We start from the raw sequence: 26,329 nt of genomic DNA on the forward strand, positions 1-26,329 counted from the left end.
CACCTTTGGTGAAAAACTACAGCAACTTTGAGGTAAGCATACTGCATTTACCAGGATGCAATGTAGTGAACTGTGATGGGATGAGTTTGTGTTTAAAAGCCCCCCTTGAGCCAATGAGCTTATGCGCTCACATGGGAAGCACCTGTGCACCCATGGAGTGGTACTGTGACCTGCGAAGACTTGGGCAGCATACCAGGAACCCCAGAATACTTTTCTTTGCTCTCTGCTACTTCTATTCTCTACTGATGAAGGGCTAAACCCAGAAACATGTGACTAGAGATAACAGCACTACCTGCACCAAAAACTACAACAACTTTGAAGTAAGTGTACTGCTAGCCAGGACCCCAGTGCTCATATGTTTGTGGTCTGTATGTGTTTCCTGTGTGGTGCCTAACTGTCTCACCGAGGCTCTGCTAACCAGAACCTCAGTGGTTATGCTCTCTCTGCTTTCCAAATTTGTCACTAACAGGCTAGTGACAAAATTTACCAATTCACATTGGCATACTAGTACACCCATATAATTCCCTAGTATATGGTACAGAGGTACCCAGGGTATTGGGGTTCCAGGTGATCCCTATGGGCTGAAGCACTTCTTTTGCCACCCATAGGGAGGTCTGACAATTCTTACACAGGCCTGCCAGTGCAGTCTGTGTGAAATAACGTCCACGTTATTTCACAGCCATTTATCACTGCTCTTAAGTAACTTATAAGTCACCTATATGTCTAACCTTCATCTGGTGAAGGTTGGGTGCAAAGTTACTTAGTGTGTGGGCACCCTGGCACTAGCCAAGGTGCCCCCACATTGTTCAGGGCAAATTCCCCAGATCTTGTGAGTGCGGGGACACCATTACACGAGTGCACTATACATAGGTCACTACCTATGTATAGCGTCACAATGGTAACTCCGAACATGGCCATGTAACATGTCTAAGATCATGGAATTGTCACCCCAATTCCATTCTGGTATTGGGGGTGATAATTCCATGATCCCCCGGGTCTCTAGCACAGTACCCGGGTACTGGCAAAGTGCCTTTCCGGGGTCTCCACTGCAGCTGCTGCTGCTACCAACTCCTCAGACAGGTTTCTGCCCTCCTGGGGTCCAGGCAGCCCTGGCCCAGGAAGGCAGAACAAAGGATTTCCTCTGAGAGAGGGTGTTACACCCTCTCCCTTTGGAAATAGGTGTGAAGGCTGGGGAGGAGTAGCCTCCCCCAGCCTCTGGAAATGCTTTGATGGGCACAGATGGTGCCCATCTCTGCACAAGCCAGTCTACACCGGTTCAGGGATCCCCCAGCCCTTCTCTGGTGCGAAACTGGACAAAGGAAAGAGGAGTGACCACTCCCCTTACCAGTACCTCCCAGGGGTGGTGCCCAGAGCTCCTCGAGTGTGTCCCAGACCTCTGCCATCTTGGAAACAGAGGTGTTGGAGGCACACTGGACTGTTCTGAGTGGCCAGTGCCATCAGGTGACGTCAGAGGCTCCTTCTGGTTCTTACCTCTCTTGGTAGCCAATCCTCCTGACCTTGTAGCCAAACCTCCTTTTCTGGCTATTTAGGGTCTCTAATTTGGGGAATTCTTTAGATAACGAATGCAAGAGCTCATCAGAGTTCCTCTGCATCTCCCTCTTCACCTTCTACCAAAGGATCAACTGCTGACTGCTCAGGACGCCTGCAAAACCGCAACAAAGTAGCAAGACGACTACTAGCAACATTGTAGCGCCTCATCCTGATGGCTTTCTCAACTGTTTCCAGGTGGTGCATCTTCTGGGGGTAGCCTGCCTTCACCCTGCACCAGAAGCTCCAAAGAAATCACCCGTGGGTCGACAGAATCTTCCCCCTGCTAACGCAGGCACCAAAAGACTGCAACAGTGGTCCTCTGGGTCCCCTCTCATCCTGACGAGCGTGGTCCCTGGAACTCAGCAACTCTGTCCAAGTGACTCCCACAGTCCAGTGACTCTTCAGTCCAAGTTTGGTGGAGGTAAGTCCTTGCCTCTCCACACTAGACGGCATTGCTGGGTACTTTGTGATTTGCAGCTTCTCCGGCTCTTGTGCACTCTTCTAGGATTTCTTTTGTGCACAGCCAAGTCTGGGTCCCCGACACTCCTTCCTGCAGTGCACAACCTTCTGAGTTGTCCTCCGGCATTGTGGGACTCCCTTTTGTGACTTCACTTGGACTCCAGTTCACTTTCCTTCCAAGTGCCTATTCAGGTACTTTTGCGGGTGCTGCCTGCTTCTGTGAGGGTTCCCTGAGTTGCTGGGTACCCCCTCTATCTCCTCCTATAAGTGGCAACATCCTGGTCCCTCCTGGGCCACAGCAGCACCCAAAAACCTTTACCATTACCCTTGCAGCTAGCAAGGCTTGTTTGCGTTCCTTCTGCAGGGGAACACCTCTGCAAGCTCCATCGTGATGTGGGACATCCGTCTTCCAAAGGAGAAGTCCCTAGTCCTCTTCTTTCATGCAGAACTCCAAGCTTCTTCCAACCAGTGGCAGCTTCCTTGCACCATCAGCTGGCATTTCCTGGGCTCCTGCCCACTCTCGACACTGTTGCGACTATTGGACTTGGTCCCCTTGTCTTACAGGTACTCAGGTCTAGAAATCCACTGTTGTTGCATTGCTGGTGTTTGTTCTTCCTGCAGAATCCCCCTATCACGACTTCTTTGCTCTCTGGGGGTAGTAGGTGCACTTTACACCTACTTTTCAGGGTCTTGGGGTGGGCTATTTTTCTAACCCTCACTGTTTTCTTACAGTCTCAGCGACCCTCTGCAAACTCACATAGGTCTGGGGTCCATTTGTGGTTGACATTCCATTTTTGGAGTATATGGTTTGTGTTGCCCCTATACCTATGTGCTCCTATTGCAATCTATTGTAATTCTACATTGTTTGCATTACTTTTCTTGCTATTCCTTACCTAATTTTTGTTTGTGTACATATATCTTGTGTATATATCTTATCCTCATACTGAGGGTACTCACTGAGATACTTTTGGCATATTGTCATAAAAATAAAATACCTTTATTTTTAGTAACTATGTGTATTGTGTTTTCTTATGATATGATGCATATGACACCAGTGGTATAGCAGGAGCTTTACATGTCTCCTAGTTCAGCGTAAGCTGCTTTGCCATAGCTACCTTCTATCAGCCTAAGCTGTTAGAAACACCTCTTCTACACTAATAAGGGATAACTGGACCTGGCACATGGTGTAAGTACCTCTGGTACCCCCTACAAGCCAGGCCAGCCTCCTACAGAGAGGCAGTATGCTCCCTCCCTCCCTTGTGTTTAAAAGGCTCCCGAGAACCAATGAGCTGACAGGCTCATCTGGAATGCACCTGTGTGACTGTGGAGTGCTACTGTGACCTGTGAAATCTTGGGTGGCATACCAGCAGTCCCAGATTACTTTTCTCTGCTCTCTGCTACTTCTGCTCTCTACTGAAGGGCTAAACCCAGAAACACACATCTAGAGATAACAAAACTACCTGCATCACCTTTGGTAAAAAACTACAGCAATTTTGATGTAAGTATATTGCATTTACCAGGATGCAATGAGGTGAACTGTGCTGGGATGAGAGGCAGTGTGCACCCTCCCCACTTTTATTATAAGAAGTAAAATGGAACAGGCACCACTCTACAGAAAGCACCTCCTTCAGTCCCATCAGCTCTGCAGGCAAAGAGAGGGCAACATGCATCTTGCCCTGGCTTATTTATGGCTAGAGTCAACCCCTAATGCATTTTCAGGGGGTAGAGCCTACTCTGGCATCCTCATCCATTTTCTGTGCAAGAGCAGTGGGAGTGCTGGGGTTGAGGCAGTAATATAATACATGCCACACATCTCAGGAGAAAACCTGGCTCTGAGCCTCTGTGGCTTAGGTCAGTGATTCCTAAGAACATTCTTTGCTTATAAGATTCAGCTTTGGTATTATTTGTCATATATCTTTCCTAAACATCTGAGTCATTTTTGTCTCAAAGGAGTCTTAAGGCCTGATTAAGATTTCAGAGGATGGGTCACTCCGTCACAATGTTGATGGATATTCCGTACCCCAAAATATAAATCCCATCGAAAATAATGGAATTTATATTTTGGCAGACGGGATATCCCCCATCGTTGTGACGGAGTAACCTGTCCATCAAAATCTGAATCAGGCCCTAATTTTCTAAAATGTGAATATGTTAATAACTTTGTAATTTTATTACTATAAAATGTTTGTTTAATGCTGGATTTATGATTAGTTTTTATGAAGCAAAATAAACATACATGAGTCTATATTTTATTTCAGTTATTTTTATTCAAATGGAGATTTTGCTCCATTCAAAACTAATGCAAGGTGTGATATTAAACAAAATTAGACATTGAACATACAGGATAATGAGTGGGAAAAGCAATTGACATGAAATATTCATTAAAGACACTTAGGGCCAGATGTACTAAGCCATGCGTTTGTTGCAAAACCTGTGATTTGATAAATAGCAGGGTCTGCAACAAGAAAATGTATTTTTCAACTGTACTAAACCCTTTTAGCAATTCGGTAATGTTAATATTGAAAATGTCGCTGTTGATGTGCACAATGATATGTTCTTGTGATTTTTGAAGTCACCCATCTTTAAGCCTCCATCAACCTAGACTCAGAAATATGTGGTCAGACAGGCTCTGGGACCTAGGAATGAGGTTACAGATTGACAGGTCACAGGTGGGTGGTATGTAGCTGGCGAACAAACGTGCACACAAGAAACTCAGATTAATCCCACAGATAGGCTCAGAAACACCTTAGTGGTCCAGGGAGGTTAGCCCCAATAAAGCACACATGGCTGGAGGGGTGCATGCATTCCCGAACACCATTAATTCAAATGCCACATAAAGTTAGGAACACACAGTCAATCAGAACACAACACACAGTAATATGCAGCGATCATGCGCCTCTCATGCCGGACATCTGGACATGTTATCCAGTGGCCTTGATTGTGTCCACTCAAGGTCGAGGCCCACTTGCATTTGTTATCAAGGACCTTATGGATGACTCCAAGTCAACAGTCCACATTCTTTACCTAAAAAGGAATGCTAAATTGTTTCATGATGCCCAGAGAGGTAGTCCCCAGACCCCGGTTCAGTAACTGTTTTGCCGGCCATAGTCTTTAATTTACTGTTACTGTTAAGCCAAATGTCTCTTGTCTTTTTTTTTCAAGTTAAATTCACATTACAGCAATAGTAGCATGCTACAGAATAGTTAAATGGGTGTAGACAATCATAAGGAATCAGTATTGGGAAGGAGCAGATTTAGGGCATCCCTTCAAAATGGCAATTCCTTATGGCATGTATTAATGTTTGTGACTGAAAAGTGGTTGAAAAATATTAATATGTTATCAAGACCTCAGAGAAGTTGGTATCACAGCACTAGTTCCCATGAATCATGTTGTCTAATTTGTGCTTCAATTTACGCCCTGGGATTCCAGACTATTTCCCACATTGCAATACCCAAAGGCCGTTCCTCTCTTAGACTTGTATTGTTACTTCCAATTCCATTCCCCGGGGTCCTGGTGTTCATCATCTATGTTCTTGTACCATTGTTTCTCCATTGGCCCTTTTCTAGTTATCTGGCTTGTTCCCTAGGTGTTTTGGTGACCACAGAAGCCTTGCAAGACTTTGAGATGTGACGTGGTATTATGGCCATATTGTTTGTGCACGGTATCAATACTATGCCCAGAGCAAGAGGCCTTACTTGGCTTTGTTTCAGCTGGAGGGAGTGTTTCTCTCTCCTCTGCCAGAAGATCTCCATCCTCCCAGAACCCATTACCTCTTTACCTGTTGTCTCCTTCTTCAGGGGTGAGTCTCCTTGGGAATCTGCAAAATAAATAACAGTGTCATCATCGTAGAGCCCCCGCACAACCTTGCCAAGCATAAAGAAAAGAGGTTGGTTATGTAACGGACATTAGGTGTGATTCTACTAACTTTGAAATAGGATACATTTTGAACTAATCATCACCCAGCATGGAAGTATTCCACTTATTTGAGAACTATCTAGTTCTAGATTGAATCTATGATTTAGAGTGGCTCTGGAATCCTGAAGTTTCTTAACTTGGCATCCCCCAAGGATAATCCTGAAAGAAGGGTTTCAGACATAAGTGCTACGGTTTAAAATTTGTGAGTATACAGATTTTTGGTGACAGTTAAAATCTACAAGTGATATTTAGTGATATGACTGTGAGATGATATGAATATGTGAGATGGAGTAATTGTTCTCTTTCTCTCGTTACAATTAGAGTGTGCATTTAGTGAGATATATCCCCAGTCTGAGTCGATCAGTGATCTGACGGAAGACTGAAGACCCACAGCAATCAGATAAGGAGGAAATCCCCTTGAGGTGCTGCAAGGTCATGAGGTTAAGGATCGTCTCCTTTCTCGTCCTTTTCCCCACTTCCCCTCTTGTATCCCAACTGATTTGGGGTTTTCAAGCCCAGGTAGGGAGGGGTCTTAGGGAGAGTGGATGATTAACATTGCCTCTGTGGACAAGTTACGATGTGACTGGCCTTGATGGGTAGTAACCCATTTGGTAATGTGAAGGTGGCATTTTGGGAATGGTCTAAGAAACATTTTTAGGAGTAGGCAGTGGTCCATGGGTCTACTGCCCTAAATTAACTATAACTTATACCCCCACCATGAGTGTTGTCATTAATGTAATACTTTCAGATGTTGTAGTGAAGTTATCAATGATGTCATAGAACATGTCATGAGTGATGCAATATGTGAGGTAATAGCCGTGTATGGAAAGGCCATGAGTTTCAAACATGTTTGTTTTTATGTGACTCCAGACCTGTGGATTCTCTGTGGATCTACAGCACCATTACATTTTTGGCCCCAGCAGAGGTCCCTACCCTGCCCCCCTCTATGTTTTTTGCAATACTTTTTGCAGGTCAGATGTCCCTGAGTCCTAAAATGGCTGAACAAAGATTTGGTGGCAGCCAATCAGATATTATCTTTAAATCTGTCGTGTCCATGAATCATCTGTAGCATAATATGAATAAAGGTTGAACCTCCATTTCTCAAAAACTACTGTATGGATTTACATTGAATCACAAAAAGTGTGCTTTAAGAACCAAGAAGGCGCCTACTACCAAAATTGGTATAATTATGCTCAGTTGTTTTTGCAGTATTGCTGTTGAATTTTCCTATGGATCGTTTCATGGGGAAATGTGTTTTGGGATCACCTTTTTTCTCAACCCCACTTGATGAATTACCCAGAAAGTTTCAAGGAAGTAGCTGAGGTGGATGAGATTTTTTTGGGGAAAGTTTTGTGAAGATTGGTCATCAAGCACTGAAACAAAATGAATCACTCCAAAGAATTAGAGGATTTTATGAATAGATGCACAAGGCATTGCTAAATTATCCCCAATCAACATATAATGAAGTTGGCTCATTAGGGGACATGCTAATGAGGAGCCATTATCCATCTATAAAAAACATGATACAAAGCTGGCTGATCACTGCACTGAGTGGGTTTTGGAAGCGCACAAAATGCAAGGCCTGTGAACATGGGATAAACAAGAAAAGTTACAGGCTCCTGAATGGCAAAGAAAGATTAATAAGGGAGCACATAACATGTGAAACAGATTTTGTATCCCATGTTCCGGAATGGAGTGGTGGCATGAGCCATAAGGTAAGTACCATCCGTTAGGTCAAACGTAGGTTTTTGCAACACATTTGTGGCATCAAAAATTAAAATGCAAATGACCCAATGGTGAAATATTTTTGGGACTACCATAATAGCGATGTTCAGGACCTGAAGTATTTTGGAGCCCAATACAGCAAAGAAATCAAGGAGGAGGCTATCAAATTTGTCAGTTAAGAAGGGTAGAGTCAAGACCTAGTCTTTCAGGACATTGTAGTTTACTCTTGCATTTTACTTTCCTTTCAAGTTATCACATCTTGAAATAGTCATAGAATCTCCTTCAAATCTTCTTTAGCTACCCTCTGACTGTTCCCATGAGGAGCAGAGTCAAGGCTGATCTACATATAGCTGGGTCCAAACTGAGGTGGCATGGTGAACAAAAGAACATTGGGTTGGGATGTTACCCTGAGTTATTGCCAGTGATTAGAAAAATTGCAAGCATTCCTCCCATCACCTTTTGTGTGCTTCCGTAGGCAAACAGAAACTACTGAAAAGTGGATAGGCTTGCCCCCTGGATCTTTTATTTCATTTGTTAAGGAGTACCCAGGAGTCATCCGTACCCACTAAGTAGTGTCTGGCATAAATATGGCCCTCCAAGCCACCTGATCAGAACACTATTGGACTTGTGATCAGGAGCAACTGGACTGGGACTGGAGCTTTCTGTTGCCCACTGCCTGATACCCTGAGAGTCTTGAAAGGCTCCCCCTTAAGGCCCCAGGAGCATCAGAGGTATGCTCCGGTGGTATCTGGGCCCCAAAAGAAGTTTGGGAAAAGTGGACTGACCATGAAAACTATCTGAATGGCTGTTCCATGGCATCAGATTGAATTTTACTTTTGTCCAGCATGGAAAAGAGTTTTTCCACTGGGAAACAACAGAGTCCCTTTTTAGATAAGGACTTAGAAGAGTTTTTAAACTTCTCTACTTCCAGGCCCTAGTGGGGCCAATCTACTATCTGTACATGACCAGAGCCCCATCATGTTCAGCCTTAATTTGTACCTAGGTAACAGTCCTTCTTGACCATTGTCTACAGTTGGCACTTTGTGCTTCTTAGTTCTATTTTCTCCTAAAAATTTAAAAAATAACAACACATGCTCCCTTTATTGGATTTTTGTAGTGTTGTTGTTATTTTGCTCAATATATTTTTCTATATTTTTGTATATTAAAATAGATTTTTATTGTGTTGTGTTTTTGAACTGTTTTCAGTACTTCAAAATGTTTACACACTTTCATTAAATTAGGCCTGTCTGCTCTGTGTTATACCTACCAAGGGTTGAGCTCAGATTGAAATTACTGAAACCACTGACTGGACCTAACAAGATAGTGACTTTATTACCTGTGGTGGACACCCATCTACCCCATCTAATAAACCACTTTCTCACACAAGCAACATTTGAAATTGCTGGAACATTCATCGGCTGCTGTTGGGCATCTCATCCTTGACCTGTTGCTTCAGATTGTCTGCTAAATATTTAAAGAGTAAAGGGATATTTAAAAACTATATAAATATGATCAATTACTCTAATACTTGCATGCCTTTAGATCTTTTCAGAACCAAACTCGATTCTTTAATCTTACTATCAGATGCAGAAGGAGGTAGAACAGGGTATACTCTTCAAAACTTTTCAATTTCATCATTATAATCATCCGTACCTTCACCATAGGAAATGTGATGATGTTTGGAACAGTATTTGAAGTGCTCTATGTTCATCAAATTCCAGAAATACCTCAACACTAAAGTTGTCAGGGCCCAAGGGATCCATCTCACTCCACAGCTAAAGGAACATTGACATAAAAGAATGCCACCTCATACTCCAAGTTATCCAGCAGATGCAGAGTTTCAGTAATCTGCTATGGTAACTCCCTCAGTTGATGTGTGTGTATGCTTATGTGTGTGTCTGTGTGTGTAGAGTGAGTGAGGCAGGGAGGTTAACTAGTGGGTAACAATGTAATATGACCCAAAATTGACATCAAGGGGTTCTGTTTACATTATAAACATGAGGTGAAAAGCATTCTAGGGCCAGATTACTTGTGTTTCCTGTTATGTATTCATATTACATGTTTATGTTGGGGTACCATGTTTGAAAAACTGTTTTACTCAATGTTCAGTTAACAATGGTCATTAAATGGAGTTAGAACGTTTAGGTTTGCTTTTCATGAATAGATTGTTAATAATACAATGAACAACAGTGAGGGCATGTGGATTTCCGTGCTTCTATGCCTGGAGTGCTAATTACAGAATTATTGACATGCCACATTTGCGGCATGATTTGTGGATTTTATAAAAAAATGTTTCTTGATGCTCAATTGGGTCAATATAATACTACCATAAAAGGTGCCACATAGTTTGCCTTTTTTTGCAGAAAAGCCTTTTGACACCTCATCAGGGGTAGTAAGCGTTATAAAAATACAATACAATTACAATTACAATAATAATTTAGATAACATTGCAACATAATTTAGGTAACATTGATGCAGCAAAGTTCTGCTTAGTGGTTTGGTGGATTTCATGATGATGATGAAGTCCATATTTCCGAAGGAACTGTGAAACATTTTCCATATTTCAGTGTTTCCCAACAAACACACACACACAGATATATATATATATATATATATATATATATATACAGTATATACACACACCCACCCCAAAGTGCTTTTTTTATAATTGCAATACAGCATACACATGCCCCTTAGGCCCCTACTTTTGTGGTACACCAAGGGGGGCCGTTTGCCCTTTGCCATCCCTGGTTTTCAAATTCCTAAGTAGAGAGTTCTTAATAACAAATTGCTATTTAGGAAATGCGAACCTGGCCCACTAACTAAAATACAATAGGATTTCTTAATAGCGATTTCCTAATACTGATTCCTTCTTTGTAGGAATCAGTATTAGGAAATCAGTATGTCTGTAAATAGAGTTTTGTATTTCTTAAATAGCGATTTCTATACAGTCACTATTTAAGAAATGCAAAATTGCATTTCAATACATCTGGCCCACTGACCGGAAGTGCCCAAGATGCAGTAATTTCCTTTGTATTTTCATAACTTGGAGATTTTCTGACCATATTTATGAATGGCGTTATTTGGAAATATTGTGGCAACCATTTTGTAGGCCTGCATATTGAGGCTTTATTTACAGAGTGTCTTTTAGGTAACTACATTTCTCCAAGTGCCACGTATTTAGTGAGTACTTATTATCTTATTATTCAATTGGCGCATCTGGTTACGTATTTTTGTGGGCTATTGACGTTTTTCATGAGAAAACTTAAGAAAATGCTATCTTCTAAAAAATATTGTCCTGTTAAAACTTCAAGTCTACCCTCAGGAACGTTTTTTATGGTGTGTACAGGTTCCAAGTCCCTCTGGAGTTTCTAGCGCTGTAATCCCACCAGTTACTTCTTCAAGAGTTCAAACAGCCTCTACATCTAGAAAAAGACTTAAACAGGACCCTACTTCTCCAGATAAGTCTTTTACCTCTATATATCCCTTCATATTGTGTTGGAATAAATAAGTGCTTTGAGACTGTTTACAGAAGAAACAAATGCACAGATTAAGGCCCATATTTATACTTTTTGACGCTAAACTGCGCTATTTATGGAATGGCGTTAGCCGGCGCTAGCAGACCGGCGCTGCCTGGTGTGCGTGGAAAAAAACCACGTAGACCAGGCAGCACCGGCGTAGGGGGAAAATGGCGTTAGGGCGTCTTAAAATGGGGCAAGTCAGGTTGAGGCAAAAAAATCGCCTCAACCCGATTTGCGCCATTATTTTCGACGCCCAGACGCCATTTAAATGACTCCTGTCTTAGTAAAGACAGGAGTCATGCCCCCTTGCCCAATGGCCATGCCCAGGGGACTTATGTCCCCTGGGCATGGTCATTGGGCATAGTGGCATGTAGGGGGGCACAAATAAGGCCCCCCTATGCCACCCAAAAAAAAAAAAAATATATAAAAAATTATACTTACCTGAACTTACCTGAATGTCCCTGGGGTGGGTCCCTCCATCCTTGGGTGTCCTCCTGGGGTGGGCAGGGGTGGCAGGGGGGGTCCCTGGGGGCAGGGGAGGGCACCAGTGGGCTCATTTTGAGCCCACAGGCCCCTTAACGCCTACCCTGACCCAGGCGTTAAATAGTGGCGCAAATGCGGGGTTTTTTGACCCGCCACCTCCCGGGCGTGATTTTTGCCCGGGAGTATAAATACGACGCATTTGCGTCGCCGTCATTTTTTTAGACGGGAACGCCTTCCTTGCATCTCATTAACGCAAGGAAGGCGTTCACGCAAAAAAATGACGCTATTTGCCCATACTTTGGCGCTAGACGCGTCTAACGCCAAAGTATAAATATGGCGTTAGTTTTGCGCCGAATTAGCGTCGAAAAAAACGACGCTAATTCGGCGCAAACGGAGTATAAATACGGGCCCAAATCTCTTGATGATAAATGATCTTCGACGGACTCTTGGTTAACATTGGTGGAACAAAGGTCAGCAGTCTTCATGATGAATCTTCTAGAATCGCAGTACTTGAGAAGGATATTCTCATGTTGAAAAAGCACTCAGAAGACATGGAAAATTGAAATAGGTGCAACGATTTATAAATTTATGGTCTTACGCTAAAGGAGCGGATCAGGTAACCTTCTTTATCTTTTGCCTGACAAAACTTAATGAGTTACCATCTTCCATGTCATTAAATATCCAATATGTTCATCGATTAGGCCCTCATTTATCTTCCTCACTGGCTCCTGTTAAACCTTATGGAGTAATCATTTTGTTTCTGGTATTTACAGACTTTTTGAAAGTTCTAAATGCTGCCAAATCTAAAAGGCAACTTATCTGGTCTGAAGCAAAGATTTTTCTATCTCGGGATGTTTTATCAACTACAGCTAACAGACGGAAGGAATTTCTTAATTTTCACCCTGCGTTATGTACTTTAGGTACCTGCTATGGCTTATTTCATCCTTGCAACTTCAGAGTCACTTATCAGAGCAAGATTACATCTTTTTACGACCCAGCCAAACTCAAAACATTTATTCAGTCACATTCTACTGACTCACTGGACATTGCTAGCCCTTCTTTGCAGTGAGATGTCATCCATTATTAAAGTAGTGTTCCTAATTTTAGCCTTTTTCCACAGGTTTTGTTCCACCAGTTGTTCATTTTGTCCTCACTATTTGTTCTTATATCTTTATTTGTATCCTCCATACAGGAAAGCAAGATCTCCTCTTCTGTTAATATCTCCTGTACAACCATGTATCATCCTGGTGTGGTGTGTTCTCCCTGGAAGGATGGTCCGTCTTTCTTTGTGCATCTCCACCCCGTATTTTCCTTCTGTTCCAAATAAAGCATGTCTTCTCAGTCGTCAATTGCTGACATGTAGTGTCCTCTTTTGTTAGATGGTCTTTTTCCTGTTCTTTTTGTTTTTTCCCTGGCACTTTGCATTTCTCATCTAAACCCTTTGTATTTCTGTTTCATGTATGCATCTTTTTTCCATTTGTTTATGTGGTTTGCACTTTTCCGACTTTCAGAGCAGACTGTTCTATTCTATAGGCATTGACAATTTACTCAATTCAAAGTTAATTCATGGAATGTGCAAGGGTTTATTAATCTTGTAAAAAGGCAGAGAATTTTGACTCATTTGGCCTCCTACAATCCTGACTTGGTTCTTCTTCAAGAGTCTCATCTTTCAGAGTCAGTAAGTCTAAATGGCAAATTTACAAGAAAGTGGTGCATCAGTCCAGATGGGTCACTTTTCTTGCGTGCCCTTTGCTCCACCTGACGCCACCATGGTTGCGCCGTAATTACAATACGGCACACCATGGCAGTCGTGAGCACAATAGCATCAACATTTTTGATGCTATTGGGGCACTTTGCTGCACTAGCGTCAAAAATATTAACATTAGTACAGAAAAGAACAGGGAGTCCTATCGAATATAAAGGGTGCGTCACTTTAATGCCTGCTCTGAGCAGGTGCACAAAATGATGGAAAAAAATGGCTAGTGAAATGTTGAAAATGGCACTGTGCCATTTTTTCAGGCATCCCTGCAAGGGAATGCCCCCTCTTGCATACATTATCCTGACACAAGCTTAATGTGATGCAAGGGTTCACAAAGTGGTGCAATGCAAGCATTGCATCACTTTGTAAATACAGAGCAGCAGAAAGGACTCCTCAATGCTGCCTTAGTGTTAACAAAAATGACACTAGGGTGGTGCAGTTTTTGCCTCCCCTACCTTAAATAAGGAGAATTGTGTCATTATTTTATGTCACAAAAAACTGGATTGTTCTATTATAACTCAAGAAATTGATTCAGAACGGCATTGTATTATTGTTAAGTTACTTATGAGTGGTGTTTCTTTAACTGTATTTGATGTTTAGGGCCCTACCGAACTTGATTCCTAGTTTTGGCTGAAAATGTCTGAGAAATGTCTTCAATATGTTGATGATTTTTTTATTGTAGGTGGGATTGTGATCTAATTGTAGATCCATTTTTAGATCGTCATTCTCAAGTTAGATTTGCCCCTCATAAACCTCAAAAGCAATTTAATTTCACTATATTCCAATGTAACTTAATAGACTCATGGCAATTATCTAATTCTTCAATAAATGAGTTCTCATTTTATTCTCCTCCACATGGCACTCTCACACATTTAGGTTATATTTTTGTGAGCAAATCATTATCTCAGAACCTCATTAACTGCACAATTAAGTCTATTGTTATTTTAGACCACTCCCCTTTGGTTGCAGTTATTGACCATTTTCCAGCACATCCCAAATCCTGCAAATGGAGGATTAATATTTAATAATTCTTTTCTATCGGATCCAGTTTTCTCTTCTTCCTTTGCTACTTTTATAAAAAATAAAATAAAATAATTAGTGAGACATCTAGCTCCTCCCGCACAATTAGTTTACGACACTTTTAAAGCTGCTGCATGGGGGTATGTCATTGATTTTGTATCAAAAAAGAGGAAAAGGTTACAACACAAAGCTTTATTATCCAATATTAAACATTTAGAACAACAATTGTATACTTCAGCTACAGAGACTACCCTTCAAGGACTTGCACAGACAAAATGTCAATACAGTAAAATAACCATAGATAAAGCATCATCAATATTACTTCTTAGCTCAGCTACATACTATGGTGGCCATAACAAAGTGGATAAAATTACTACCAAATTATTTAAAAGTCTGTAAGCAACACACAATCAGAGACTCCATACAACCTTCCACTGCTAAACACTTGCCAAAAAATGAAGATATTCTACAAGATTTTACCAAATTTTATGAAAACTTATATACTTCAGAATCTCCTACCTAATCATCAATTATAGAGGATTATTTACAAAGCATTCCTCCTCCAATCCAAGATAATATTGACTTTGCATCCCTTGAATGTGATATAGCCTTATCAGAAATTCTCAATTCTCTTAATTTACTTAACCCCTTCGCTGCCAGGCCTTTTCCCCCTCCTGTGCCAGGCCTTTTTTTGCCTATTTGGGGCAGTTCGCGCTTAGGCCCTCATAACTTTTTGTCCACATAAGCTAACCAAGCCAAATTTGCGTCCTTTTTTTCCAACATCCTAGGGATTCTAAAGGTACCCAGACTTTGTGGGTTCCCCTGAAGGAGGCCAAGAAATTGGCCAAAATACAGTGAAAATTTCGTTTTTTTCAAAAAAATTGGAAAAAGGGGCTGCAGAAGAAGGCTTGTGGTTTTTCCCCTGAAAATGGCATCAACAAAGGGTTTGCGGTGCTAAACTCAGCAGCTTCCCAGCTTTCAGGAACAGGCAGACTTGAATCCAAAAACCCAATTTTTCAACACAATTTTGGCATTTTACTGGGGCATACCCCATTTGTGCAATTTTTTGTGCTTTCAGCCTCCTTCCAGTCAGTGACAGGAATGGTCATGAAACCAATGCTGGATCCCAGAAACCTAAACATTTCTGAAAAGTAGACAAAATTCTGAATTCAGCAAGGGGTCATTTGTGTAGATCCTACAAGGGTTTCCTACAGAAAATAACAGCTGAAAAAGAAAAATATTGAAATTGAGGTGAAAAAAACATCAATTTTTCTCTACTTTTTACTCTGTAACTTTTCCCTGCAATGTCAGATTATCGAAAGCAATATACCGTTACGTCTGCTGGACTCCTCTGGTTGCAGGGATATATAGGGTTTGTAGGTTCATCAAGAACCCGAGGAACCCAGAGCCAATAAATGAGCTGCACCCTGCAGTGCGTTTTCATTCTATACCGGGTATACAGTAATTCATTTGCTGAAATATAAGGAGTAAAAAATAGCTATCAAGAAAACCTTTGCATTTCCAAAAAGGGCACAAGATAAGGTGTTGAGGAGCAGTGGTTATTTGCACATCTCTGAATTCCGGGGTGACCATAGTAGCACGTGAATTACATGGAATTTCTCAAATAGATGTCTTTTTTACACACACCCCTATATTTGGAAGGAATAAATGTAGAGAAAGACAAGGGGCAATAACACTTGTTTTGCTATTCTATGTTCCCCCAAGTCTCCCGATAAAAATGATACCTCACTTGTTTGGGTAGGCCTAGCGCCCGCGACAGGATATGCCCCAAAACACAACGTGGACACATCACAGAAAACAGAGCTGTTTTTAGCAAAGTGACTACCTGTAGATTTTGGCCTCTAGCTCAGCCGCCACCTAGGGAAACCTACCAAACCTGTGCATTTCTGAAAACTAGAGACCTAGGGGAATCCAAGGAGGGGTGACTTGTGTGGCTCGGACCAGGTTCTGTTACCCAGAATCCTTTGCAAACCTCAAAATTTGGCTAAAAAAACACATGTTCCTCACATTTCTGTGGCAGAAAGTTCTGGAATCTGAGAGGAGACACAAATTTCCTTCCACCCAGCATTCCCCCACGTCTCCCGATAAAAATGATACCTCACTTGTGTGGGTAGGCCTAGCGCCCGCGACAGGATATGCCCCAAAACACAACCTGGACACATCACAGAAAACAGAGCTGTTTTTAGCAAAGTGACTACCTGTAGATTTTGGCCTCTAGCTCAGCCGCCACCTAGGGAAACCTACCAAACCTGTGCATTTCTGAAAACTAGAGACCTAGGGGAATCCAAGGAGGGGTGACTTGTGTGGCTCGGACCAGGTTCGGTTACCCAGAATCCTTTGCAAACCTCAAAATTTGGCTAAAAAAACACATGTTCCTCACATTTCTGTGGCAGAAAGTTCTGGAATCTGAGAGGAGCCACAAATTTCCTTCCACCCAGCGTTCCCCCACGTCTCCCGATAAAAATGATACCTCACTTGTGTGGGTAGGCCTAGCGCCCGCGACAGGATATGCCCCAAAACACAACGTGGACATATCACAGAAAACAGAGCTGTTTTTAGCAAAGTGACTACCTGTAGATTTTGGCCTCTAGCTCAGCCGCCACCTAGGGAAACTTACCAAACCTATGCATTTCTGAAAACTAGAGACCTAGGGGAATCCAAGGAGGGGTGACTTGTGTGGCTCGGACCAGGTTCTGTTACCCAGAATCCTTTGCAAACCTCAAAATTTGGCTAAAAAAACACATGTTCCTCACATTTCTGTGGCAGAAAGTTCTGGAATCTGAGAGGAGCCACAAATTTCATTCCACCCAGCGTTCCCCCACGTCTCCCGATAAAAATGATACCTCACTTGTGTGGGTAGGCCTAGCGCCCGCGACAGGATATGCCCCAAAACACAACGTGGACATATCACAGAAAACAGAGCTGTTTTTAGCAAAGTGACTACCTGTAGATTTTGGCCTCTAGCTCAGCCGCCACCTAGGGAAACCTACCAAACCTATGCATTTCTGAAAACTAGAGACCTAGGGGAATCCAAGGAGGGGTGACTTGTGTGGCTCGGACCAGGTTCTGTTACCCAGAATCCTTTGCAAACCTCAAAATTTGGCTAAAAAACACATGTTCCTCACATTTCTGTGGCAGAAAGTTCTGGAATCTGAGAGGAGACACAAATTTCCTTCCACCCAGCGTTCCCCCACGTCTCCCGATAAAAATGACACCTCACTTGTGTGGGTAGGCCTAGCGCCCGCGACAGGATATGCCCCAAAACACAACGTGGACATATCACAGAAAACAGAGCTGTTTTTAGCAAAGTGACTACCTGTAGATTTTGGCCTCTAGCTCAGCCGCCACCTAGGGAAACCTACCAAACCTGTGCATTTCTGAAAACTAGAGACCTAGGGGAATCCAAGGAGGGGTGACTTGTGTGGCTCGGACCAGGTTCTGTTACCCAGAATCCTTTGCAAACCTCAAAATTTGGCTAAAAAACACATGTTCCTCACATTTCTGTGGCAGAAAGTTCTGGAATCCGAGAGGAGACACAAATTTCCTTCCACCCAGTGTTCCCCCACGTGTCCCGATAAAAATGATACCTCACTTGTGTGGGTAGGCCTAGCGCCCGCGACAGGATACGCCCCAAAACACAACGTGGACATATCACAGAAAACAGAGCTGTTTTTAGCAAAGTGACTACCTGTAGATTTTGGCATCTAGCTCAGCCGCCACCTAGGGAAACCTACCAAACCTATGCATTTCTGAAAACTAGAGACCTAGGGGAATCCAAGGAGGGGTGACTTGTGTGGCTCGGACCAGGTTCGGTTACCCAGAATCCTTTGCAAACCTCAAAATTTGGCTAAAAAAACACATGTTCCTCACATTTCTGTGGCAGAAAGTTCTGGAATCTGAGAGGAGCCACAAATTTCCTTCCACCCAGCGTTCCTCCACGTCTCCCGATAAAAATGATACCTCACTTGTGTGGGTAGGCCTAGCGCCCGCGACAGGATATGCCCCAAAACACAACATGGACATATCACAGAAAACAGAGCTGTTTTTAGCAAAGTGACTACCTGTAGATTTTGGCCTCTAGCTCAGCCGCCACCTAGGGAAACCTACCAAACCTATGCATTTCTGAAAACTAGAGACCTAGGGGAATCCAAGGAGGGGTGACTTGTGTGGCTCGGACCAGGTTCTGTTACCCAGAATCCTTTGCAAACCTCAAAATTTGGCTAAAAAACACATGTTCCTCACATTTCTGTGGCAGAAAGTTCTGGAATCTGAGAGGAGACACAAATTTCCTTCCACCCAGCGTTCCCCCACGTCTCCCGATAAAAATGATACCTCACTTGTGTGGGTAGGCCTAGCGCCCGCGACAGGATACGCCCCAAAACACAACGTGGACATATCACAGAAAACAGAGCTGTTTTTAGCAAAGTGACTACCTGTAGATTTTGGCCTCTAGCTCAGCCGCCACCTAGGGAAACCTACCAAACCTATGCATTTCTGAAAACTAGAGACCTAGGGGAATCCAAGGAGGGGTGACTTGTGTGGCTCGGACCAGGTTCTGTTACCCAGAATCCTTTGCAAACCTCAAAATTTGGCTAAAAAAATACATGTTCCTCACATTTCTGTGGCAGAAAGTTCTGGAATCTGAGAGGAGCCACAAATTTCCTTCCACCCAGCGTTCCCCCACGTCTCCCGATAAAAATGATACCTCACTTGTGTGGGTAGGCCTAGCGCCCGCGACAGGATATGCCCCAAAATACAACGTGGACATATCACAGAAAACAGAGCTGTTTTTAGCAAAGTGACTACCTGTAGATTTTGGCCTCTAGCTCAGCCGCCACCCAGGGAAACCTACAAAACCTGTGCATTTCTGAAAACTAGAGACCTAGGGGAATCCAAGGAGGGGTGACTTGTGAGGCTCGGACCAGGTTATGTTACCCAGAATCCTTTGCAAACATCAAAATTTGGCTAAAAAACACATGTTCCTCACATTTCTGTGGCAGAAAGTTCTGGAATCTGAGAGGAGACACAAATTTCCTTCCACCCAGCGTTCCCCCACGTCTCCCGATAAAAATGATACCTCACTTGTGTGGGTAGGCCTAGCGCCCGCGACAGGATATGCCCCAAAACACAACGTGGACATATCACAGAAAACAGAGCTGTTTTTAGGAAAGTGACTACCTGTAGATTTTGGCCTCTAGCTCAGCCGCCACCTAGGGAAACCTACCAAACCTGTGCATTTCTGAAAACTAGAGACCTAGGGGAATCCAAGGAGGGGTGACTTGTGTGGCTCGGACCAGGTTCTGTTACCCAGAATCCTTTGCAAACCTCAAAATTTGGCTTAAAAAAACACATGTTCCTCACATTTCTGTGGCAGAAAGTTCTGGAATCTGAGAGGAGCCACAAATTTCCTTCCACCCAGCGTTCCCCCACGTCTCCCGATAAAAATTATACCTCACTTGTGTGGGTAGGACTAGCGCCCGCAACAGGATATGCCCCAAAACACAACATGGACACATCACAGAAAACAGAGCTGTTTTTAGCAAAGTGACTACCTGTAGATTTTGGCCTCTAGCTCAGCCGCCACCTAGGGAAACCTACCAAACCTATGCATTTCTGAAAACTAGAGACCTAGGGGAATCCAAGGAGGGGTGACTTGTGTGGCTCGGACCAGGTTCTGTTACCCAGAATCCTTTGCAAACCTCAAAATTTGGCTAAAAATACACATGTTACTCACATTTCTGTGGCAGAAAGTTCTGGAATCTGAGAGGAGACACAAATTTCCTTCCACCCAGCGTTCCCCCACGTCTCCCGATAAAAATGATACCTCACTTGTGTGGGTAGGCCTAGCGCCCGCGACAGGATATGCCCCAAAACACAACGTGGACATATCACAGAAAACAGAGCTGTTTTTAGCAAAGTGACTACCTGTAGATTTTGGCCTCTAGCTCAGCCGCCACCTAGGGAAACCTACCAAACCTGTGCATTTCTGAAAACTAGAGACCAAGGGGAATCCAAGGAGGGGTGACTTGTGTGGCTCGGACCAGGTTCTGTTACCCAGAATCCTTTGCAAACCTCAAAATTTGGCTAAAAAAACACATGTTCCTCACATTTCTGTGGCAGAAAGTTCTGGAATCTGAGAGGAGCCACAAATTTCATCCAACCCAGCGTTCCCCCACGTCTCCCGATAAAAATGATACCTCACTTGTGTGGGTAGGACTAGCGCCCGCAACAGGATATGCCCCAAAACACAACGTGGACACATCACAGAAAACAGAGCTGTTTTTAGCAAAGTGACTACCTGTAGATTTTGGCCTCTAGCTCAGCCGCCACCTAGGGAAACCTACCAAACCTATGCATTTATGAAAACTAGAGACCTAGGGGAATCCAAGGAGGGGTGACTTGTGTGGCTCGGACCAGGTTCTGTTACCCAGAATCCTTTGCAAACCTCAAAATTTGGCTAAAAATACACATGTTACTCACATTTCTGTGGCAGAAAGTTCTGGAATCTGAGAGGAGACACAAATTTCCTTCCACCCAGCGTTCCCCCACGTCTCCCGATGAAAATGATACCTCACTTGTGTGGGTAGGCCTAGCGCCCGCGACAGGATATGCCCCAAAACACAACGTGGACATATCACAGAAAACAGAGCTGTTTTTAGCAAAGTGACTACCTGTAGATTTTGGCCTCTAGCTCAGCCGCCACCTAGGGAAACCTACCAAACCTGTGCATTTCTGAAAACTAGAGACCTAGGGGAATCCAAGGAGGGGTGACTTGTGTGGCTCGGACCAGGTTCTGTTACCCAGAATCCTTTGCAAACCTCAAAATTTGGCTAAAAAAACACATGTTCCTCACATTTCTGTGGCAGAAAGTTCTGGAATCTGAGAGGAGACACAAATTTCCTTCCACCCAGCGTTCCCCCACGTCTCCCGATGAAAATGATACCTCACTTGTGTGGGTAGGCCTAGCGCCCGCGACAGGATATGCCCCAAAACACAACGTGGACATATCACAGAAAACAGAGCTGTTTTTAGCAAAGTGACTACCTGTAGATTTTGGCCTCTAGCTCAGCCGCCACCTAGGGAAACCTACCAAACCTGTGCATTTCTGAAAACTAGAGACCTAGGGGAATCCAAGGAGGGGTGACTTGTGTGGCTCGGACCAGGTTCTGTTACCCAGAATCCTTTGCAAACCTCAAAATTTGGCTAAAAAAACACATGTTCCTCACATTTCTGTGGCAGAAAGTTCTGGAATCTGAGAGGAGCCACAAATTTCATCCAACCCAGCGTTCCCCCACGTCTCCCGATAAAAATGATACCTCACTTGTGTGGGTAGGACTAGCGCCCGCAACAGGATATGCCCCAAAACACAACGTGGACACATCACAGAAAACAGAGCTGTTTTTAGCAAAGTGACTACCTGTAGATTTTGGCCTCTAGCTCAGCCGCCACCTAGGGAAACCTACCAAACCTATGCATTTATGAAAACTAGAGACCTAGGGGAATCCAAGGAGGGGTGACTTGTGTGGCTCGGACCAGGTTCTGTTACCCAGAATCCTTTGCAAACCTCAAAATTTGGCTAAAAATACACATGTTACTCACATTTCTGTGGCAGAAAGTTCTGGAATCTGAGAGGAGACACAAATTTCCTTCCACCCAGCGTTCCCCCACGTCTCCCGATTAAAATGATACCTCACTTGTGTGGGTAGGCCTAGCGCCCGCGACAGGATATGCCCCAAAACACAACGTGGACATATCACAGAAAACAGAGCTGTTTTTAGCAAAGTGACTACCTGTAGATTTTGGCCTCTAGCTCAGCCGCCACCTAGGGAAACCTACCAAACCTGTGCATTTCTGAAAACTAGAGACCTAGGGGAATCCAAGGAGGGGTGACTTGTGTGGCTCGGACCAGGTTCTGTTACCCAGAATCCTTTGCAAACCTCAAAATTTGGCTAAAAAAACACATGTTCCTCACATTTCTGTGGCAGAAAGTTCTGGAATCTGAGAGGAGACACAAATTTCCTTCCACCCAGCGTTCCCCCACGTCTCCCGATGAAAATGATACCTCACTTGTGTGGGTAGGCCTAGCGCCCGCGACAGGATATGCCCCAAAACACAACGTGGACATATCACAGAAAACAGAGCTGTTTTTAGCAAAGTGACTACCTGTAGATTTTGGCCTCTAGCTCAGCCGCCACCTAGGGAAACCTACCAAACCTGTGCATTTCTAAAAACTAGAGACCTAGGGGAATCCAAGGAGGGGTGACTTGTGTGGCTCGGACCAGGTTCTGTTACCCAGAATCCTTTGCAAACCTCAAAATTTGGCTAAAAAAACACATGTTCCTCACATTTCTGTGGCAGAAAGTTCTGGAATCTGAGAGGAGCCACAAATTTCATCCAACCCAGCGTTCCCCCACGTCTCCCGATAAAAATGATACCTCACTTGTGTGGGTAGGACTAGCGCCCGCAACAGGATATGCCCCAAAACACAACGTGGACACATCACAGAAAACAGAGCTGTTTTTAGCAAAGTGACTACCTGTAGATTTTGGCCTCTAGCTCAGCCGCCACCTAGGGAAACCTACCAAACCTATGCATTTCTGAAAACTAGTGACCTAGGGGAATCCAAGGAGGGGTGACTTGTGTGGCTCGGACCAGGTTCTGTTACCCAGAATCCTTTGCAAACCTCAAAATTTGGCTAAAAATACACATGTTACTCACATTTCTGTGGCAGAAAGTTCTGGAATCTGAGAGGAGACACAAATTTCCTTCCACCCAGCGTTCCCCCACGTCTCCCGATTAAAATGATACCTCACTTGTGTGGGTAGGCCTAGCGCCCGCGACAGGATATGCCCCAAAACACAACGTGGACATATCACAGAAAACAGAGCTGTTTTTAGCAAAGTGACTACCTGTAGATTTTGGCCTCTAGCTCAGCCGCCACCTAGGGAAACCTACCAAACCTGTGCATTTCTGAAAACTAGAGACCTAGGGGAATCCAAGGAGGGGTGACTTGTGTGGCTCGGTCCAGGTTCTGTTACCCAGAATCCTTTGCAAACCTCAAAATTTGGCTAAAAAAACACATGTTCCTCACATTTCTGTGGCAGAAAGTTCTGGAATCTGAGAGGAGCCACAAATTTCCTTCCACCCAGCGTTCCCCCACATCTCCCGATAAAAATGATACCTCACTTGTGTGGGTAGGCCTAGCGCCCGCGACAGGATATGCCCCAAAACACAACGTGGACACTTCACAGAAAACAGAGCTGTTTTTAGCAAAGTGACTACCTGTAGATTTTGGCCTCTAGCTCAGCCGCCACCTAGGGAAACCTACCAAACCTATGCATTTATGAAAACTAGAGACCTAGGGGAATCCAAGGAGGGGTGACTTGTGTGGCTCGGACCAGGTTCTGTTTCCCAGAATCCTTTGCAAACCTCAAAATTTGGCTAAAAATACACATGTTACTCACATTTCTGTGGCAGAAAGTTCTGGAATCTGAGAGGAGACACAAATTTCCTTCCACCCAGCGTTCCCCCACGTCTCCCGATTAAAATGATACCTCACTTGTGTGGTGTGGGTAGGCCTAGCGCCCGCGACAGGATATGCCCCAAAACACAACGTGGACATATCACAGAAAACAGAGCTGTTTTTAGCAAAGTGACTACCTGTAGATTTTGGCCTCTAGCTCAGCCGCCACCTAGGGAAACCTACCGAACCTGTGCATTTCTGAAAACTAGAGACCTAGGGGAATCCAAGGAGGGGTGACTTGTGTGGCTCGGACCAGGTTCTGTTACCCAGAATCCTTTGCAAACCTCAAAATTTGGCTAAAAAAACACATGTTCCTCACATTTCTGTGGCAGAAAGTTCTGGAATCTGAGAGGAGACACAAATTTCATCCAACCCAGCGTTCCCCCACGTCTCCCGATAAAAATGATACCTCACTTGTGTGGGTAGGACTAGCGCCCGCAACAGGATATGCCCCAAAACACAACGTGGACACATCACAGAAAACAGAGCTGTTTTTAGCAAAGTGACTACCTGTAGATTTTGGCCTCTAGCTCAGCCGCCACCTAGGGAAACCTACCAAACCTATGCATTTCTGAAAACTAGTGACCTAGGGGAATCCAAGGAGGGGTGACTTGTGTGGCTCGGACCAGGTTCTGTTACCCAGAATCCTTTGCAAACCTCAAAATTTGGCTAAAAATACACATGTTACTCACATTTCTGTGGCAGAAAGTTCTGGAATCTGAGAGGAGACACAAATTTCCTTCCACCCAGCGTTCCCCCACGTCTCCCGATTAAAATGATACCTCACTTGTGTGGGTAGGCCTAGCGCCCGCGACAGGATATGCCCCAAAACACAACGTGGACATATCACAGAAAACAGAGCTGTTTTTAGCAAAGTGACTACCTGTAGATTTTGGCCTCTAGCTCAGCCGCCACCTAGGGAAACCTACCAAACCTGTGCATTTCTGAAAACTAGAGACCTAGGGGAATCCAAGGAGGGGTGACTTGTGTGGCTCGGACCAGGTTCTGTTACCCAGAATCCTTTGCAAACCTCAAAATTTGGCTAAAAAAACACATGTTCCTCACATTTCTGTGGCAGAAAGTTCTGGAATCTGAGAGGAGCCACAAATTTCCTTCCACCCAGCGTTCCCCCACATCTCCCGATAAAAATGATACCTCACTTGTGTGGGTAGGCCTAGCGCCCGCGACAGGATATGCCCCAAAACACAACGTGGACACTTCACAGAAAACAGAGCTGTTTTTAGCAAAGTGACTACCTGTAGATTTTGGCCTCTAGCTCAGCCGCCACCTAGGGAAACCTACCAAACCTATGCATTTATGAAAACTAGAGACCTAGGGGAATCCAAGGAGGGGTGACTTGTGTGGCTCGGACCAGGTTCTGTTACCCAGAATCCTTTGCAAACCTCAAAATTTGGCTAAAAATACACATGTTACTCACATTTCTGTGGCAGAAAGTTCTGGAATCTGAGAGGAGACACAAATTTCCTTCCACCCAGCGTTCCCCCACGTCTCCCGATTAAAATGATACCTCACTTGTGTGGGTAGGACTAGCGCCCGCAACAGGATATGCCCCAAAACACAACGTGGACACATCACAGAAAACAGAGCTGTTTTTAGCAAAGTGACTACCTGTAGATTTTGGCCTCTAGCTCAGCCGCCACCTAGGGAAACCTACCAAACCTATGCATTTCTGAAAACTAGTGACCTAGGGGAATCCAAGGAGGGGTGACTTGTGTGGCTCGGACCAGGTTCTGTTACCCAGAATCCTTTGCAAACCTCAAAATTTGGCTAAAAATACACATGTTACTCACATTTCTGTGGCAGAAAGTTCTGGAATCTGAGAGGAGACACAAATTTCCTTCCACCCAGCGTTCCCCCACGTCTCCCGATGAAAATGATACCTCACTTGTGTGGGTAGGCCTAGCGCCCGCGACAGGATATGCCCCAAAACACAACGTGGACATATCACAGAAAACAGAGCTGTTTTTAGCAAAGTGACTACCTGTAGATTTTGGCCTCTACCTCAGCCGCCACCTAGGGAAACCTACCAAACCTGTGCATTTCTGAAAACTAGAGACCTAGGGGAATCCAAGGAGGGGTGACTTGTGTGGCTCAGACCAGGTTCTGTTACCCAGAATCCTTTGCAAACCTCAAAATTTGGCTAAAAAAACACATGTTCCTCACATTTCTGTGGCAGAAAGTTCTGGAATCTGAGAGGAGCCACAAATTTCCTTCCACCCAGCGTTCCCCCACGTCTCCCGATAAAAATGATACCTCACTTGTGTGGGTAGGCCTAGCGCCCGCGACAGGATATGCCCCAAAACACAACGTGGACATATCACAGAAAACAGA

The 26,329-nt window shown here is 44.0% G+C and overlaps 1 protein-coding gene across 4 annotated transcripts in view; it reads right to left on the reverse strand.

The window, feature by feature from the left end:
- LOC138299778 (cytosolic phospholipase A2 gamma-like) overlaps nucleotides 1-26,329 on the reverse strand; it is a 1,040,695-nt gene that overhangs the window by 317,546 nt on the left and 696,820 nt on the right. For all 4 annotated transcript variants that reach the window (XM_069238328.1, XM_069238327.1, XM_069238329.1 and 1 more), the window contains exon 13: nucleotides 5,789-5,827. In XM_069238328.1, the coding sequence (XP_069094429.1) occupies nucleotides 5,789-5,827 (39 nt within the window). The remainder of the gene's footprint in view (nucleotides 1-5,788; nucleotides 5,828-26,329) is intronic.

This window comes from Pleurodeles waltl, chromosome 6, assembly GCF_031143425.1.
Source record: "Pleurodeles waltl isolate 20211129_DDA chromosome 6, aPleWal1.hap1.20221129, whole genome shotgun sequence".
Classification (NCBI taxonomy): domain Eukaryota; kingdom Metazoa; phylum Chordata; class Amphibia; order Caudata; family Salamandridae; genus Pleurodeles; species Pleurodeles waltl.